At 44.9% G+C, this 15288-nt stretch overlaps 1 protein-coding gene across 2 annotated transcripts in view; it reads right to left on the bottom strand.

Moving 5' to 3' along the window:
* The window catches only part of LOC310823863 (fibronectin type-III domain-containing protein 3A-like), a 90875-nt gene that overhangs the window by 51676 nt on the left and 23911 nt on the right, over positions 1 to 15288 (bottom strand). For both annotated transcript variants that reach the window (XM_083696746.1, XM_083696747.1), the window contains exon 3: positions 4114 to 4189. In XM_083696746.1, the coding sequence (XP_083552872.1) occupies positions 4114 to 4189 (76 nt within the window). The remainder of the gene's footprint in view (positions 1 to 4113; positions 4190 to 15288) is intronic.

Genomic DNA, 15288 nt, shown 5'->3' with positions numbered 1-15288 from the left:
GTCTATACACATAAGGCATCGTAGATCATGAGATCTCATGAGAAAAGCTAAATGTATTTTCATACTGGACATTGTGGTGCTTTGGTGAAAGCCTCCGCTCTGTATACATGTGCATCCGAGACACAATATCCTTAAACTGCCACACAACTTGCAGGGTCCGAAATTAATACCAACTGCTACGCAGGAAGGCCCACATTTTCCTTGTGGTGGGTAAATCTTGCAGCGATCACCTGCCACTCTGGCGGGGGATGGAGAATAAAATAAGCACTGCCATTCACAATCATAACCATCTTTAAATATGTATTTAGTATCCTAATTTAGGCCATATCATTTTAGTTTTCAAAAGAGTGGACAGATGCGTTTCGCTTTGACACTGCTCAGTTCGAGGCAGAAAGCCTAACTTTCCCAACATCAACGTAGCAAATAATTTATCGGCAGATAATAGTTGTTGTTTTCATTCATCTAGGCCTATAGCGTTCACTTTAGCAGGCGAAAACTACCAAAGAATTATTTTGGAATAGCGGCAATTCTAAACAAGACTTGTCAAGAGAAATGCGCAACAATGTTTTGGAATAGTTGAACGTATCATTGTACGCGTAGCATCACTCATAGGCTATTAGGTTGCTATTAGAACAAAATGACAAGAAGAGGACTGAATGAATTTCAAACATGCTGCATTCTAAAAAGTGTTTTTTTTTTTACTCGCACAGCAAAGTCATATGGTCACAAAATGCAAAATGCCAAATGGTCGTGCATTCTGGAGCCCTGTATGATTCGTGTATCAGTACATGGCTAATTCAGACAGCAAAGTCATTGACTGAAATGGAATTCAAATCAGCTGTGTCTGTAGACAAGGTAGAGGGGTGGAAACAAAAATGCCACTGTGACATACACTCACTGAACATTTTATTAGGAACACTATACTAATACTGGGTCGGGCCTCCCTTTGCTCTCAAAACAGCCTCAATTCTTCGTGGAATTGATTCCACAAGATGTTGGAAACATTCCTTTGAGATTCTGGTCCATGATGACATGACCGCATCACGCAATTCCTGCAGATTTTCCTGCACTTTCAAGCTGAGAATCTCCCGTTCTACCACATCCCAAAGGTGTTCTATTGGATTCAGATCCGGTGACAGGGAAGGCCACTGAAAAACACTGAACTCATTGTCATTTTTCATTAAACCAGTTTGAGAAGACTTTTGCTGTGTGACATGGTGCATTATCATGCTGGAAGTAGCCATTAGAAGATGGGTAAATTGTGGCCACAAAGGGAAGCACATGGTCAGCAACAATACTCAAATAGGCTGTGGCATTCAAGCGATGATTGATCGGTATTAACAGGCCCAAAGTGTGCCAAGAAAACATTCCCCACACCATTACATCACCTCCACTATGAGAAGGTGTACAGGTGGTCCTAATCAAGTGCTCGGTGAGTGTACTGAATAGTGCCTTCGGTAAGTATTCACCCCCTGGATTTAGTTGTGTTACAACCTGACTTTAAAATACACTGCTCAAAAAAATTAAGGGAACACTTAATCGTCACAGTGTAACACCAAGTCAGTTAAACTTCAGGGATATCAATCTGCCCATTTTGGAAGCACAAGTGATTGTGAATCAATTTCACCTGCTTTGGTGCAAATGAAAGTGACAACAGGTGCACTGGAGAGGCAAAAGCAAGACAACCCCCAAAAAGGTAATGGTTTTGCATGTAGTGGCCACAGACAATTGCTCTCTCCTTATCCTTCCTGACTGATTCTTCTCTAGTTTTGTGTTCTGCTAGTGTCCTTGTCACTACTGGTAGCATGAGGCGGTACCTGCAGCCCACTCAGGTTGCACAGGTAGTCCAGCTCCTCCAGGACGGCACATCCATACGTGCGGTCGCAAGAAGGTTTGCTGTGTCTCCCAGCACAGTCTCAAGAGCATGGAGGAGATACCAGGAGACCGGCCATTACACGAGGAGAGCTGGACAGGGTCGTAGAAGGGGACCGGTATCTGCTCCTTTGTGCGAGAAGCAACAGGAGAAACACTGCCAGAGCCCTACAAAATGACCTCCAGCAAGCTACTGGTGTGCATGTGTCTGACCAAACTGTCAGAAACAGACTCCATGAGGGTGGCATGAGGGCCCGACGTCCTCTAGTGGGACCTGTGCTCACTGCCCAGCACCGTGCAGCTCGATTGGCATTCGCGAGTGTTACGTCCCCCACATTTGTGTGCGTGTGGTTCGTTTGTCTGTTTGTTTTTCCTTCTGTCTCTCTCCCAGGTATTGGTTCATCCCCCTGTCACTCCCCCTGTTGCCCTTCGACCAATGGGTTCACCTGGCGGCCTCCATCCACGTATCAGACCATCGTCCGTCTCTGTTTAAAAGTCCCGCGCACTCTTCAGGAAGAGAGAGGGGTGTGGTAGCATCGTAGCGGTTTTTCATCTGTCAATTGTAATCCTCGTATCCGACTGTTCTGTTAGTGTCTGTCCTACCATTGTGTCCGCTGCCACACCTGTAGTTAGCCCCAGGGGAGGGCGAGTTAGGCAGGTAAGATGCCCATGGGCTTACACTTCCATCACGCAGGTTGGTTTTGTTATATACATTAGGTTAGTTTCCCCAGGCGGGCGCCACCTCTTGTATTTTGGGTCTAGGGTAGGCGGGCAAGATTTAGTTAGTTAGTTAGCCGATTTTTCGTAGTTAGAACAGATAGGACTAGAAATTAGCTTTGGGGTTATTTTTGTTTTCATTTATTTGGCGCCGTCCGGCGTCCTCCCCTTAGTTCCCTCTCTATGTTTCCCCCGTGTTGTCTGGTTGTTTGTTGTATATATTTCTAATAAAATCTGTCTTATTTTCATTTTATATTCAGTAGTTGTGTGTGTGTGTTGCACTACCACCGCACCAGCGGGTCTCAGCCGCATACACAGATACAGTATGTTACGTTTCTCCCCCCCTTTTATATCCCTAGACGTAGTATCTGGCGGGGGTTCGTAACAGCGAGAGAACACCAGAATTGGCAGGTCCACCATTGGCGTCCTGTTCTCTTGAGAGCAGGTTCACACTGAGCACGTGACAGGCGTGAAAGAGTCTGGAGACGCCGTGGTGAACTTAATGCTGCCTGTAACATCATCCAGCATGACCGGTTTGGCGGTGGGTCAGTGATGGTCTGGGGAGGCAAATCCTTGGAGGGTCGCACAGACCTCCATGTCATAGCCAACGGTACCCTGACTGCTGTTAGGTACCGGGATGAGATCCTCCGACCCATTGTCAGACCTTACGCTGGTGCAGTGGGCCCTGGGTTCCTCCTAGTGCAGGACAATGCCCGGCCTCATGTGGCCAGAGTGTGTAGGCAGTTCCTGGATGAAGAAGGCATTGATACCATTGAATGGCCCTCTCTTTCCCCTGACCTAAATCCAATTGAGCACCTATGGGACGTTATGTATCGGTGCATCCAACGCCACCAAGTACAGCCACAGACTGTCCAGGAGCTCACTGATCCAGGTCTGGGAGGAGATCCCCCAGAACACCATCCGCCGACTCATCAGGAGCATGCCCAGACGTTGTCGGGAGTGCGTACAGGCACGCGGGGGCCATACACACTACTGAATCACATCATGAGTTGCCGTGATAAAATTCACACAAGTTGGATCAGCCTGTGATTTGAATTTTTTACTTTGATTTTCGGTGTGATTTTGAATCCAGCCCTCAATGGGTTGATGATTTTGGTTTCCATTGACCGTTGTTACGTCATTTTGTTCTCAACAAATTATACAATGTACATCAGTAAAGATGTTCAACTTGAATAATTCATTCATCTGATGTGTCCCTAAAGTGTTACCTTAATTTTTTTGAGCAGTGTATATAGAAATGTTTTCCATTTGAGCTAATTTTAAGAGTGGTCGTAGCAAAAGGGGTAAATACTTGACTCAAGACATTTCAGCTTTTCATTTTAAATTCATTAGTAAAAATTAAATTGTAAAACATAATTTTCACTTCGACATTATAGGGTATTTAGTGTAGATCAGTTAAAAAAAATATATATATTAGTGGAAAAAGTGAATACTTACTGAAGGCACTGTATTTCCTCAAACCATGTGGGAAACAAAAGGCAGACAGTAGTTAGGGTTTCTTACCTGTGATGCACTGATACTGACCATCCTCTCGTCGAATAGTGAAGGCCTCACCTGGGTTTACCTGCACCAGGATTACCTGTGGAAACAGAGGGCAGCAGTCAAACACAGGCACGCTTACCACACAGTGAAAACTGTCCACATTTCAGGCCTTTCACTTGTTTTTTCTTTCTCTGTCAAATGTTTGAGAATAAAATCAAGAGTCCAAAAAACAAAACAAACTAAACCCCTGGAACAAGGTGTTCAAACCATCCTTGATTTTACATTACGATAGTAACCAACCTCTACCCCTTTCATGATGTACATAGAAAAAAAAGAATGATAAAAATGTGTTCTACTAGATGAGAAAACCTGAGCTCCCTCTAAGGTCCAGTTTGGTGTGCCACAAAGCTCAGTATTCGGCCCTTTACTGTTCTGTGTATATGCTACTCCTAGGTAATATTATTCGTAAGCATGGTGTACATTCTCACTGTTATGCAGATGACACTCAATTTTATATTTAAAAAAAACAACGAGAAGTACCACGGCTGGATGGTTTAGAAGCTTGTATTTCAGACATAAAAAAAGTGGATGGCAGGCAACTTCCTACTCTTCAACTCGGACAAGACAGAGATGCTCATCCTTGGCTCCAAGAAACAGAGAAACCTACTATCCGATGTGACGCTCAGTCTCAACTGCTGCACAATCACTCCTAAGCAGGCAGTAAAAAAAACCTTGCCATTACTATTGACCCTGATCTTTCATTTGATACACATATCAAAACCATCTTGAGAATAGCGTTCTTTCATCTCCATAATATATCTAAGACTCGACATTTTCGATCATTTAGTGATGCAGAAAAGTTGATTCACGCGTTCGTACTGTACTCGATTACTGCAATGCGCAATTATCTGGCTGCCAAAACTCGCTGAAAAATCTCGAACTCGTATAAAATACAGCTGCGAGAATCCTCACTAGAACCAAAAAAAAAGATCAAATTTGTCCAGTACTTGCGTCTTTGCACTGGCTTCCGATTAAAGCACGAGCAGACTTTAAAATTCTATTATTAGGCTATAAAGCTCGCTCCCTCGTATCATGCCGACCTCCTTCAGCCGTATAAACCTTCATGTGTGCTTCGGTCACAAGATACAGGGAGATTAGCCATTCCCAGAATATCTAAGACAACGGCAGGGGGCAGAGCACCCCATTTTTGGAATAATCTTCAAATTCATGTTAGGGAGTCAGATTCAGTCTCAATTTTCAAGTCTAGGCTCAAGAGTCATCTCTTTAGTCAGTGTTATGACTGGTCTTAGCCCAGCAATAAACCATCCTTGCTGTATCTGTCTGGGGGCTGGCTTGCTGGGTGGTTACTGGGGCGCCTTCTGGTGGTGTGGGGGCTGGGCCGGCCTGGGCAGCTGCACCTCCCCACCCGATGCAGGAATGCCACAGGGTTGGCATTGGTCTAGTGGCTGGTGTTAGCTATTGGGGGGCGATTCCTCTCTTCATCCCTCAGGGTGAGCAGGCACTGGCGGGTTGGGGCTCTGTCCCCATGCAGGCGTGTGGCATGGGCTACACAGATTGGGAGCGGTGGTGGTTGCCCCGGACATTATCCGGGTCTGGCTGCAGTCATCGTCTGGGGGTGCCCTGTGCCAGTGGACGGGTCGAGGCTGGTTTGGCCTTGGTGTTTGGTGTTGGGCCCTCTACCGAGTTGGTACAGGTTGGGGGGGGGGGGGGGGGCAGCATCTGCTGCTTGGGCCGATCTAGGGTCCTTCTTCCCGTTCTGTGGCTCTTGCAGTGTGCAGGCTTGGGTTGGCTGGGGCCTTTGCTGTAGGCCCTCTCAGTACAGGTGTACGGCCCAGTACCGTGCAGGCTCTGGGCATCTCGGGCTCATACTGCTGCCCCCTCTACCCCCCTGATGTCCCGTGACAGCGTGTCCTTTTGATGTGCCGGGGGCATCAGGCCACCTGCTTTAGATTAGATTAGATTCAACTTTATTGTCATTGTGCAGAGTACAAGTACAGAGACAACGAAATGCAGTTAGCGTCTAACCAGAAGTGCAAAAAAGCAGAAAAGTGCAGTGTGAACAGTATATACAGGTAGTGCCGTATATGAGCATAAGTATAAGTAGTGCAGTGTAAGCAGTACATGTATTAGCAGTAACATTATAAGCAGAATAAATGGAATGCAGTACGAACAGTGTAAGCAGCATATGAGCTGTATAGGCATTAACAGTAACATTAGAGTAAATAAGCAGAATAAATATGGAATGCAGTATGAACAGTATAAACAGATATATACAGTATGTACAGATATGTGCAGTGTATTAACAGTAGAATTAAAAAAAAATAAGGATATGTGCATTATGAACAGTATAGACAGATATGTACAGAAGAGCAGTAGTGAAAGAGCAGTGTGTACAAGTGAGGATACAGTATGTACAGTTTTTGGAATACCGTAGGGTAAGAGCAGTACAATTGTCCGGGGGGGGGGGGGGGGGTTGGTAGGTTGTCACCTTGGTGCAGAGTTGGAGTTCAGTAGGGTGACAGCCGCAGAGATGAAGCTTCCTCTGAACCTGCTGGTTCGGGTGCGGAGAGACCTGTAGCGCCTCCCGGAGGGGAGTGGGGTGAACAGCCTGTGGTTGGGGTGAGAAATGTCTTTGACGATGCTGCGTGCCTTACGCAAGCATCGCTTGCCCTGGACAGCCTCAATGGAGGGGAGTGAGGAACCGGTGATGCGTTGGGCAGTTTTCACCACCCTCTGCAGTGCTTTCCGGTCAGAGGCAGAGCAGTTGCCATACCATACTGTGACACAGTTGGTGAGGATGCTCTCGATGGTGCAGCGGTAGAAGTTCACCAGGATCTGAGGAGACAGATGGACCTTCTTTAGTCTCCTCAGGAAGAAGAGACGCTGGTGAGCCTTCTTTATCAGGGTAGAGGTGTTGAGGGTCCAGGAGAGATCCTCAGAGATGTGGACACCCAGAAACTTGAAGCTGGTGACTCGCTTCACCTCAGTCCCGTTGATGAGGATGGGGGTGTGTGTGCCAGCTTTTGACTTCCTGAAGTCCACAATGAGCTCTTTAGTCTTCCTGGTGTTGAGAGCCAGGTTGTTGTCGGTGCACCACACTGTTAGGTGCTGGACCTCCTCCCTGTAGGCCGACTCATCGTTGTTGCTGATGAGACCAATCACCGTTGTGTCGTCTGCAAACTTAACAATGGTGTTTGAGCCATGTACAGGTGTGCAGTCGTAGGTGAAGAGGGAGTAAAGGAGGGGGCTCAGCACACAGCCTTGTGGAACGCCGGTGTTCAGGGTGAGGGTTGAGGAGGTGTGGTTATGTAGCCTAACAGACTGCGGCCTGTTGGTTAGGAAGTCCAGAATCTAGTTGCAGAGGGAGGTATTGATGCCCAGTTCACTGAGTTTGGTGATCAGTTTGGAGGGGATGATGGTGTTGAAAGCTGAACTGAAGTCAATGAACAGCATTCTCACATAGGTGTTGCTATTGTCAAGGTGGGACAGGGCGGAGTGAAGTGCCGTTGAGATGGCATCCTCTGTACTGGAAGGGGTCCAGTGTGGGTGGTAAACAGTTCTTGAGTTGAGCTCGGACCAGCCTCTCGAAGCACTTCATGACGATGGGCATGAGTGCAACTGGGCGGAAGTCATTAAGGCTCGTTGCAGTGGAGTGTTTTGGCACCGGCACGATGGAGGTGGTTTTGAAGCACGCAGGGACAGCTGCTTGGGCTAGGGACAGGTTGAATATGTCAGTCTAAACCTCAGTCAGCTGCACAGCACAGGCCCTGAGGACGCGTCCGGGGATGCCATCAGGACCAGCAGCCTTACGTGCATTAGTCCTGCTCAGTGCCGCACACACGTCGGTGGGAGGGAGTGTGAGGGGCTGGTGATCTGCAGGGAGCACAGCCTTGAAGGCCACCTCGTTGTTGTCCCTGTCAAAGCAGCCATATGTTTCAGCTCATCAGGCAAGGAGGCGTGCAGGTTAGCCCTGGATGAGCTATAGGCCTGAGCATCACCTGATCTGAAGGCAATGTCGCGTGCCTTCAGCAGGAGTCGGACCTCACTGTTCATCCATGGCTTCTGATTCGGGAAAGTGGTAATCCGTTTGAGGGTGGTGACACTGTTGATGTTGGAATTGATGTAGTCCAGAACGGAGGCGGCATACGAATGAATTTCCGTGTGGGAGTCATGGGTGGCCTGTGTGGCAAACATACCCCAGTCAGTGTTTTCAAAACGCTGCTGGAGCGCCGAGTCAGCTCCCTCTGGCCAGACCTTGATTGTCCTCACTGTAGGTTTCACCCGTTTGATGAGTGCTGAGTACTTGGGCAGTAGGAACAATGAGAGGTGATCAGATTGTCCTAGGTGGGGGAGAGGAACGGCTTTGTAAGCATCAGCCACGCTGGTATATACATGGTCCAATGTCCTGTCTCCTCTGGTGGGGCATGAGACATTTTGGTGGATTTTGGGCAGTACAGTCTTTAAATTGGAGTGGTTGAAGTCACCCGCGACAATGAAGGCTGCCTCGGGATGCAGAGTCTTTTGTTTGCTAATGGCAGTATGCAGTTCTTTCATGGCAATCTTAGCATTAGCATCCGGGGGAATATAGGCTGCCGTGATAACAGTGGATGTGAACTCTCTGGGCAGATAGAAAGGTCTACACTTAACCATGAGAAACTCTAGGTTAGCTGAGCAGTGACTCTCGGTGATGGTAGTGTCTGTGCGCCACGTCTTGTTCACATAAATGCACAAACCTCCACCTCTGGTCTTACCGGAGTCACCCGCTGTTCTGTCTGCTCGGAGGACGTAGCGCCCTGCTAGTGTAGTAGAATTTAAGTAATGGTACTTTGAAATAAAATACCGTTAACCAGAGCTGTTGATTCATACAGAGACTTTATTCACAGAGAAAGAAGCCGTTTCAGATTTGCAAAGTTGAACCCCTTTCCACTTCCGTTACCTGTCTTTTTATAAACATCACACAGGTCAACGCCCTTCATTCAACAAACTTCTAATTCCTGTCTACATACACCAATAACATTCAAGAACTACATTTCGTCATCCAGGAAGATACTCCTACCTGGCTTGGCGTCAGTCAGTCTACTGAGAGATCAATTGACCTAGGCGGTTTTCTAAATCCTTTTGTCCTGGCTGTTTACAACTGTGTTTATTACTCATCTATCCTGTTTCTGCAGCTTTGAACCATTGTACTTCATTGTATTCATACCCTCTGGTCAGCCCTTGGTTTAACCTCACCCCTCCTTAATTGCACTCTTCAAATATTCTTAAAACCATCTGTTTTCTTGTGACCTTTTCCCCTAGGTGTGGGATTACAACCCTTATATGTCTTTAAATTTACCATACTAGCTCGATAGCGTTGTCGGGTACCTTGGCTGTTGAGCCAGGTATCCATCCATCTTTTTCGGCAGGGAACAAACATTGGCGAGGAAAAGGCTTGGTAGTGAGAGTCGATGTGGAGTTAGCTTGAGCCTAGCTCTCAGCCCACCTCGGCTACAACGCCTGTGTTTACGTTTCCGAGCCGGTCTGGGGTTGCTTCCGGTCGGTGTAGCGGAGTTAGCTGGTCCCGCTGTTTTGGCAATCTCAGGTATTACGTTGATAAAGATGTCTGGAATGCAGGAACCGATGTCCAAAAGTTCTCGTCGGCTGTACGATATGTACGCTAAACTGTTTTTAGCGAGAATGCTTGAAATAAACAAGCAAATTCCACTAATTCGCAAACTCTGGAGAGACACCGAGCGTCGCGATGCATGCGCACCGCCATCTTGATCTTCTTGAAGCAATGTGTAACGCTGATTCTCTCCTACTGAATAGCCTCTAATCCTGTGTTGTCCTCTGTGCTTATCTGTCCGAACAGGTGTGAGCGCCTCAAAACTAGATTCAGCACCTGATCAGCCAGAAGAGGATGGTCCCCCTGGAGTCGGTCTCCTCTCAAGGTTTCTTCCTCCCAGGGAGTTTTTCCTTGCCATTGTGTCCTATATTTTCTCCAGTCTGGGGAGTTTTTTCCTTGGCTTATTTTTTGGGGGTCTATGGATTGGTGTTAGCTCATATTGTTTATATTGTTTCGTACTGTTTTTGTTGTGAAGCATTTGTCTATCTAAAAAGTGCTATAAAAATAAATGTGATTGATCAGTTATTAACTAGTGTCTGTTGTTAACTAGTGGCTGTATTTATTGAACCAAAAAAGGAGAAAATATTTGAATGCTTTATGTCTGACAGGTGGATTTAAAACAGGAGCCATTCATTTCCGCCACAGAGCTTTTTAAAATATGTGTGTGGGGAAAGTACAGCCGAAGCATGAAAAGCCAACAAAGTAGGAAATATGGACGATCCTGCAACAAGTGTCTGGTTAGTCTGATAGCTAAATCAAAGCACTGGGTTGCCCCCAGAAGTCAGTGGGGAACCCCCAGTCCAAGGTCTGCATATGCTACTGGTATGAAATTCCAGTTTCAATGGCCTAGTCCCACACAAAAGAGGAAGACAACTTTGGTCTCCTATTCCCTCATTAAAGACAGGATTCCCCAGTGTTCCAGAGAAATCATTTCTCTCCCCCACATTCATTAGAATAAGATGGACATAATGTGAGGTGTGAGTTTATTGTAGGTAGATTGTCTGACATCAAAATGAACACCACTCCAGCAATGGTGAGGGCTGAGGAAGAGAGAAAACATTGTCATGGCTTTAGCCCCAGTGAGGCATACGCTCTGTCCACCTCCTCATGCTGGCTGACATTCTGGGGAGTGGAGGGCTCACTCCCCCATCTCCTGTGCATAATGTTTACTGGGGATGGGCACAAATCCAAAGACCCCGCTTCGACGCTTGGCTATGATGACACGCATTGCCTCAGGGGAGCAGGCAGCAACACTAACATTGGCACTCACAGCTCTCTGCTCTGGTAAACATTTCCTAGCTGTGACTGGTTTATGAAAAGTGATTGACACAAGACCAGAGAGCACAACAGTGTTACCCTCTGCTCTCACTTGGGCTCTGTTTTCAGCAAATTCAAGACATATAAAACAACCCATTTCAAAACAGCATAAAAACGGGTTGCTCAAGGTAACAGAAGACAAAACATAAAAGGGAGAAAGGAGGGGCTTACATGGATGGATACAGCGAATCATGTCAGTCCAAATAAAAAAATTAAATTAAAAAAATTAAAAACTTTGGCTACCTGGCTTCCTCTCTGACCCAGACTAATTGGTCCAACAGGGACCATCAAGACTAAAGAGAAAAAAAAACAAGAACAAAAAGGAGGAGGCTTCTCTTGCTAAAGGTCAGAGACGGAGGGGGCAGCCATCGTCGTGAAACCTCTTTACCGTCCCAGCAGCCCTGCATCGCTCCGTCAGGTCCAGACCCCTCCACACACACATTTTCAAAAGACTGCATTTTCCAAACGCAGACCCTCCAAAATGAAATAGGTCAGCCTCAGACAGGCAGAGAGTGGAGTGGTTTGGAGGATGGATGAGAGGTTTCAATAATCACAGTGAGCCTGTTTAAATATAAAAAGCTGGGACTTGAAATTTAATGTCATGGTCAATACACCTGCGTTTTCAGAATGCATAAACATTTTTTTTGCATTTTAATACATTTTTTTCTGATAAAAAAAAAAAAAAAGCACACGCACACCAGGGTTTCCGTAAAACATTGCAGCCTGCCCGTTGGATCTTCTGGACCCAATAAATTGCTCTGATCACAAGAGCGGCGCATATAGGCTACAGTTGTCAGTAGCTATAGGCCTATCACATAGAGAGAGAGTAGGGTGCCAATATTATTGTTAATAAATACAACTCACAACTGTGTACCAGATCCGTAAACAAAAACACAAAGCACAAATAATGTATATGCACATACAAAAAGTCTTGATTTGTATTCGTAAACCATTACATTTGGATCAGGCTTCATGTAGATGGCTTGAAAATGATTTAACGGACAGAACGCAGTGTGTCTTAACTGATGGTGTTAAAGCAGGTTTCTGGACATAACAAAGGGTGTTCCACAAGGACCAATTCTTGGTCAGGTTCTTTTTACTATTTATATCAACAATATTGGATTATCTGTAAATAATTGTAACCTGCATCGATATGCCGGTGACACTGTTGTATATGCTATTGCCCCCACGATTGACCAGGCTGTCCTGCAGAGAGCATTTGTTGGGCTGAGGTTGGTGCTTAATGCTGGAAAAACAAAATGTTATTTACCAAATCCTAGAAAAAAATTATCTGATTTATGCATATGTACTATGGGTGGTGCCCCCATTGAGCTTATAAATACCTGGGCATTTGGTTTTACAAAGACTTGACGTTCAGAAAACACACAGAGGAGCTTGTTAAAATGCTAAGATTTAAGGTGGGCTTCTTTTATAGGAATAGATTGTGCCATCAACTTTCATGCCAGTGCTTGATTATGGTGATAGCAGCAGCCACTACACTTAAACCTTTGGATGCCATCTACCATAGGGGACTTTTAATACTCATCATTGCATACTTTATCAAAAGGTTGGCTGGACCTCGTTAAAATACTGTATCTCTTAATTACTCTCTTTTTGTGTACAAAGCCCTACTGCATAATCTCCCGGTTTACCTAACCTCATTATTAAAATTCAAGAACAAATGATCTCACACCTTCTCAGAGTTGGTTAAATCTTGAGGTTCCCCGGGTCTCCACCGAATTGGGTAAAGCCAATTTTAGTTATAGTGCACCGAACTGATGGAACAATCAACAACAAAAAATTCTGTTGGATGTTCTGGTGCCGATTGGGAAATTTTGGGTGTTAATTGAGGACCTCCTTGGTGAAAGATGTGATTGTTTCTCCGAATATATTGTGGTTTTATATGATGTACTGATTTCTGTATTGAACTGTGTTGTATTTGTTGTGTGTTGTTTGGTTAATGTGTAAATATTGTGGACAGGGTGCACCTGCAGAAAAGGCATTGGTCTCAATGTGTGTTTCCGCTGTATAAATAAAGGTTACATGAAAAAAAAAAACATGTAAAATAATTTGTAAATACAGTATGGCTTAAGATTTGTCAATAAATGCTCTTACATTTGCAGGATGTGTGCAGAAAAACAAAAGCAGGGACAAACATCTTTCCAAAGTTATGAATAAAAGCATTGCTTTGTGTAGGTATCAAATCATTTCAATACAACACTTTAGAATTCGAACTGTAGAATCTGTATTTGCAAGACCAAATTATGTATGTGGATTTGTTTACAGAGAAATTATCCCAAGCGGGCACACTGGAAACAGCAATAATTGACAATTAACGGTAACCCTGTCGGGTGTGTCGTCACAGGTATGGTAGCAGTGTCGTTCTGAGCCCCACAACGTGTCCTATGGACATTGTCTGAAAATGGGGAAAATAAAATAAAAAACAAACTGGATGAGATGGCATCGCAAGAGCTTTTTATTGATCAATGTAATGACATGTTAAGTCAACAAACAAACCGCACACGACAAGTACTGTCCTCCAGCGAAACCGAAGAAGCATGTCCTACCAAACACACCAACAGAGAAATAACGGAAGAGGATTTCCCTAACACATTCTCAAAAGGTGAGGACACTGTTTGCGAGCATGAACGAACAACTGAAAAAGCGCTTAAGGTTGCGGTAGAATACAACAACAAACTCATAAAAGAGATGAATACGGAACACAAAGCCCTCTGAGCCACGGTGAGCACCCTCCAAACTACAACAGAACAGAACCCTAACTCAAACGAATACAAGCAAATGAAATCTACAATATTTGACACGCAAGAAGTAAGCGCCACAATAGCATCATAATGGGAGTGGAAGAGGGAGAACACAAGGATTACATGGTGACAGAAAATAAGGTGAACACATTCATGAAAGAACAATTCAAGATGACAATGGAGCAGGTTGAAAAGCTGGATTTCCAAAGGGCACATCGATTTGGCAGAAAGGTACCCAAAGGTACCTGCATGTCGGGGGGTGTGCGGGCACGGAATTGGCCTGACCCCTCACTGGGGATAAACTATAGGCTACAGATGTACTTTGGCTGTAGCTGGTGTTGAGGTCAATGTGGCTGTTGTTATCGTTGTGGTAACGATTAAGATAGTTGGTGTTGACTGGTGTGTGTTTAGTCATGTTGATATAGTTTTTCTGTTTTCTTATTTATTTTTCTTGTTGGCTATTATTATTATTTCTTTGTCAGCTCTTTGTTTCTGGTTTTGTTTTCTGTTTATTGCCCTTTTCTATTATGTTATTGACGAGTGAAATCATCTCATAACATCAGCCTTTTAGGCTAGTGACCATAGAGAAGATGTACCTCCCATGACCCAGCCTCAGGCCTTTAGGTTTGGACTGGATGCATTGGGGGTGCAAACATGGTTACATATGGTACAGTTGGAGTATTACGCACTAAGAAGTTGGAAGGTGATGATGGCGCAAGAGGGGCAATCCGGGATGGGAAGTTTTAGGGCATGTTTCGGAGGACACTTATGTATAGCAGTATGATTATCATGGTATTTTCTAGTAGAAATTTAGCAGGATCCATTGGAATAATAACAGAATAATTACCATTATTAAAGGTAATTGGTGAAATAAGTATAGCTAGCTATAACTTTAACGGTTTAGCAGATGATGGCCGGAGTTGGCCGCCAGTGTGACGATGTCGCAGGAGTACCGCGACGGCACGAGTGAGTTTTATTTCAGGTCATTCACCTCAGCAAAACAACCACCGGGAGGCATCGTTGAGCATAATTGATATGCTTAAAGTGTGTTTACAAACATTGCCGCCTGATGAATTATGTGAAGAGTAGCTTATGAATTGTTTTTTGTTTTGGAAAAATTATTGTCTGGTCGGAGAAAATTGAAATGTTAAATGAACCCTATTTAAGAACAAATCATGTGTTCATGGACACTTCATAAAATGCTGTCAGACATGGAATGTGTGTGTGTCTGCAAAATTGCACATTATTAATTCATATCGATATAATGTTTCTCAGTTGATGGACCCAGCACGCTCACACAGCAAAGAGCGCAGTTTGTGTCATTAATTTTCTGCTCTGGCACTGCGAGTTCACCTTGAACGTATTTCACATGATTGAAATGGAGAGCCTTCATGAATCAATCAAAAATGTTTACATGCCATGTGCAATGACTAGAGTTTTACTGCCCGTATACAACAAGTCATTTGTAGTTGTCTGTATACTGTCTGTATT

This window comes from Argentina silus (genome assembly GCF_951799395.1).
Source record: "Argentina silus genome assembly, chromosome: Y".
NCBI classification, from domain to species: Eukaryota; Metazoa; Chordata; class Actinopteri; order Argentiniformes; family Argentinidae; genus Argentina; species Argentina silus.
The sequence above is the reverse complement of the archived record's forward strand: the minus strand, read 5'-3'. Positions and strand labels throughout refer to the sequence as shown.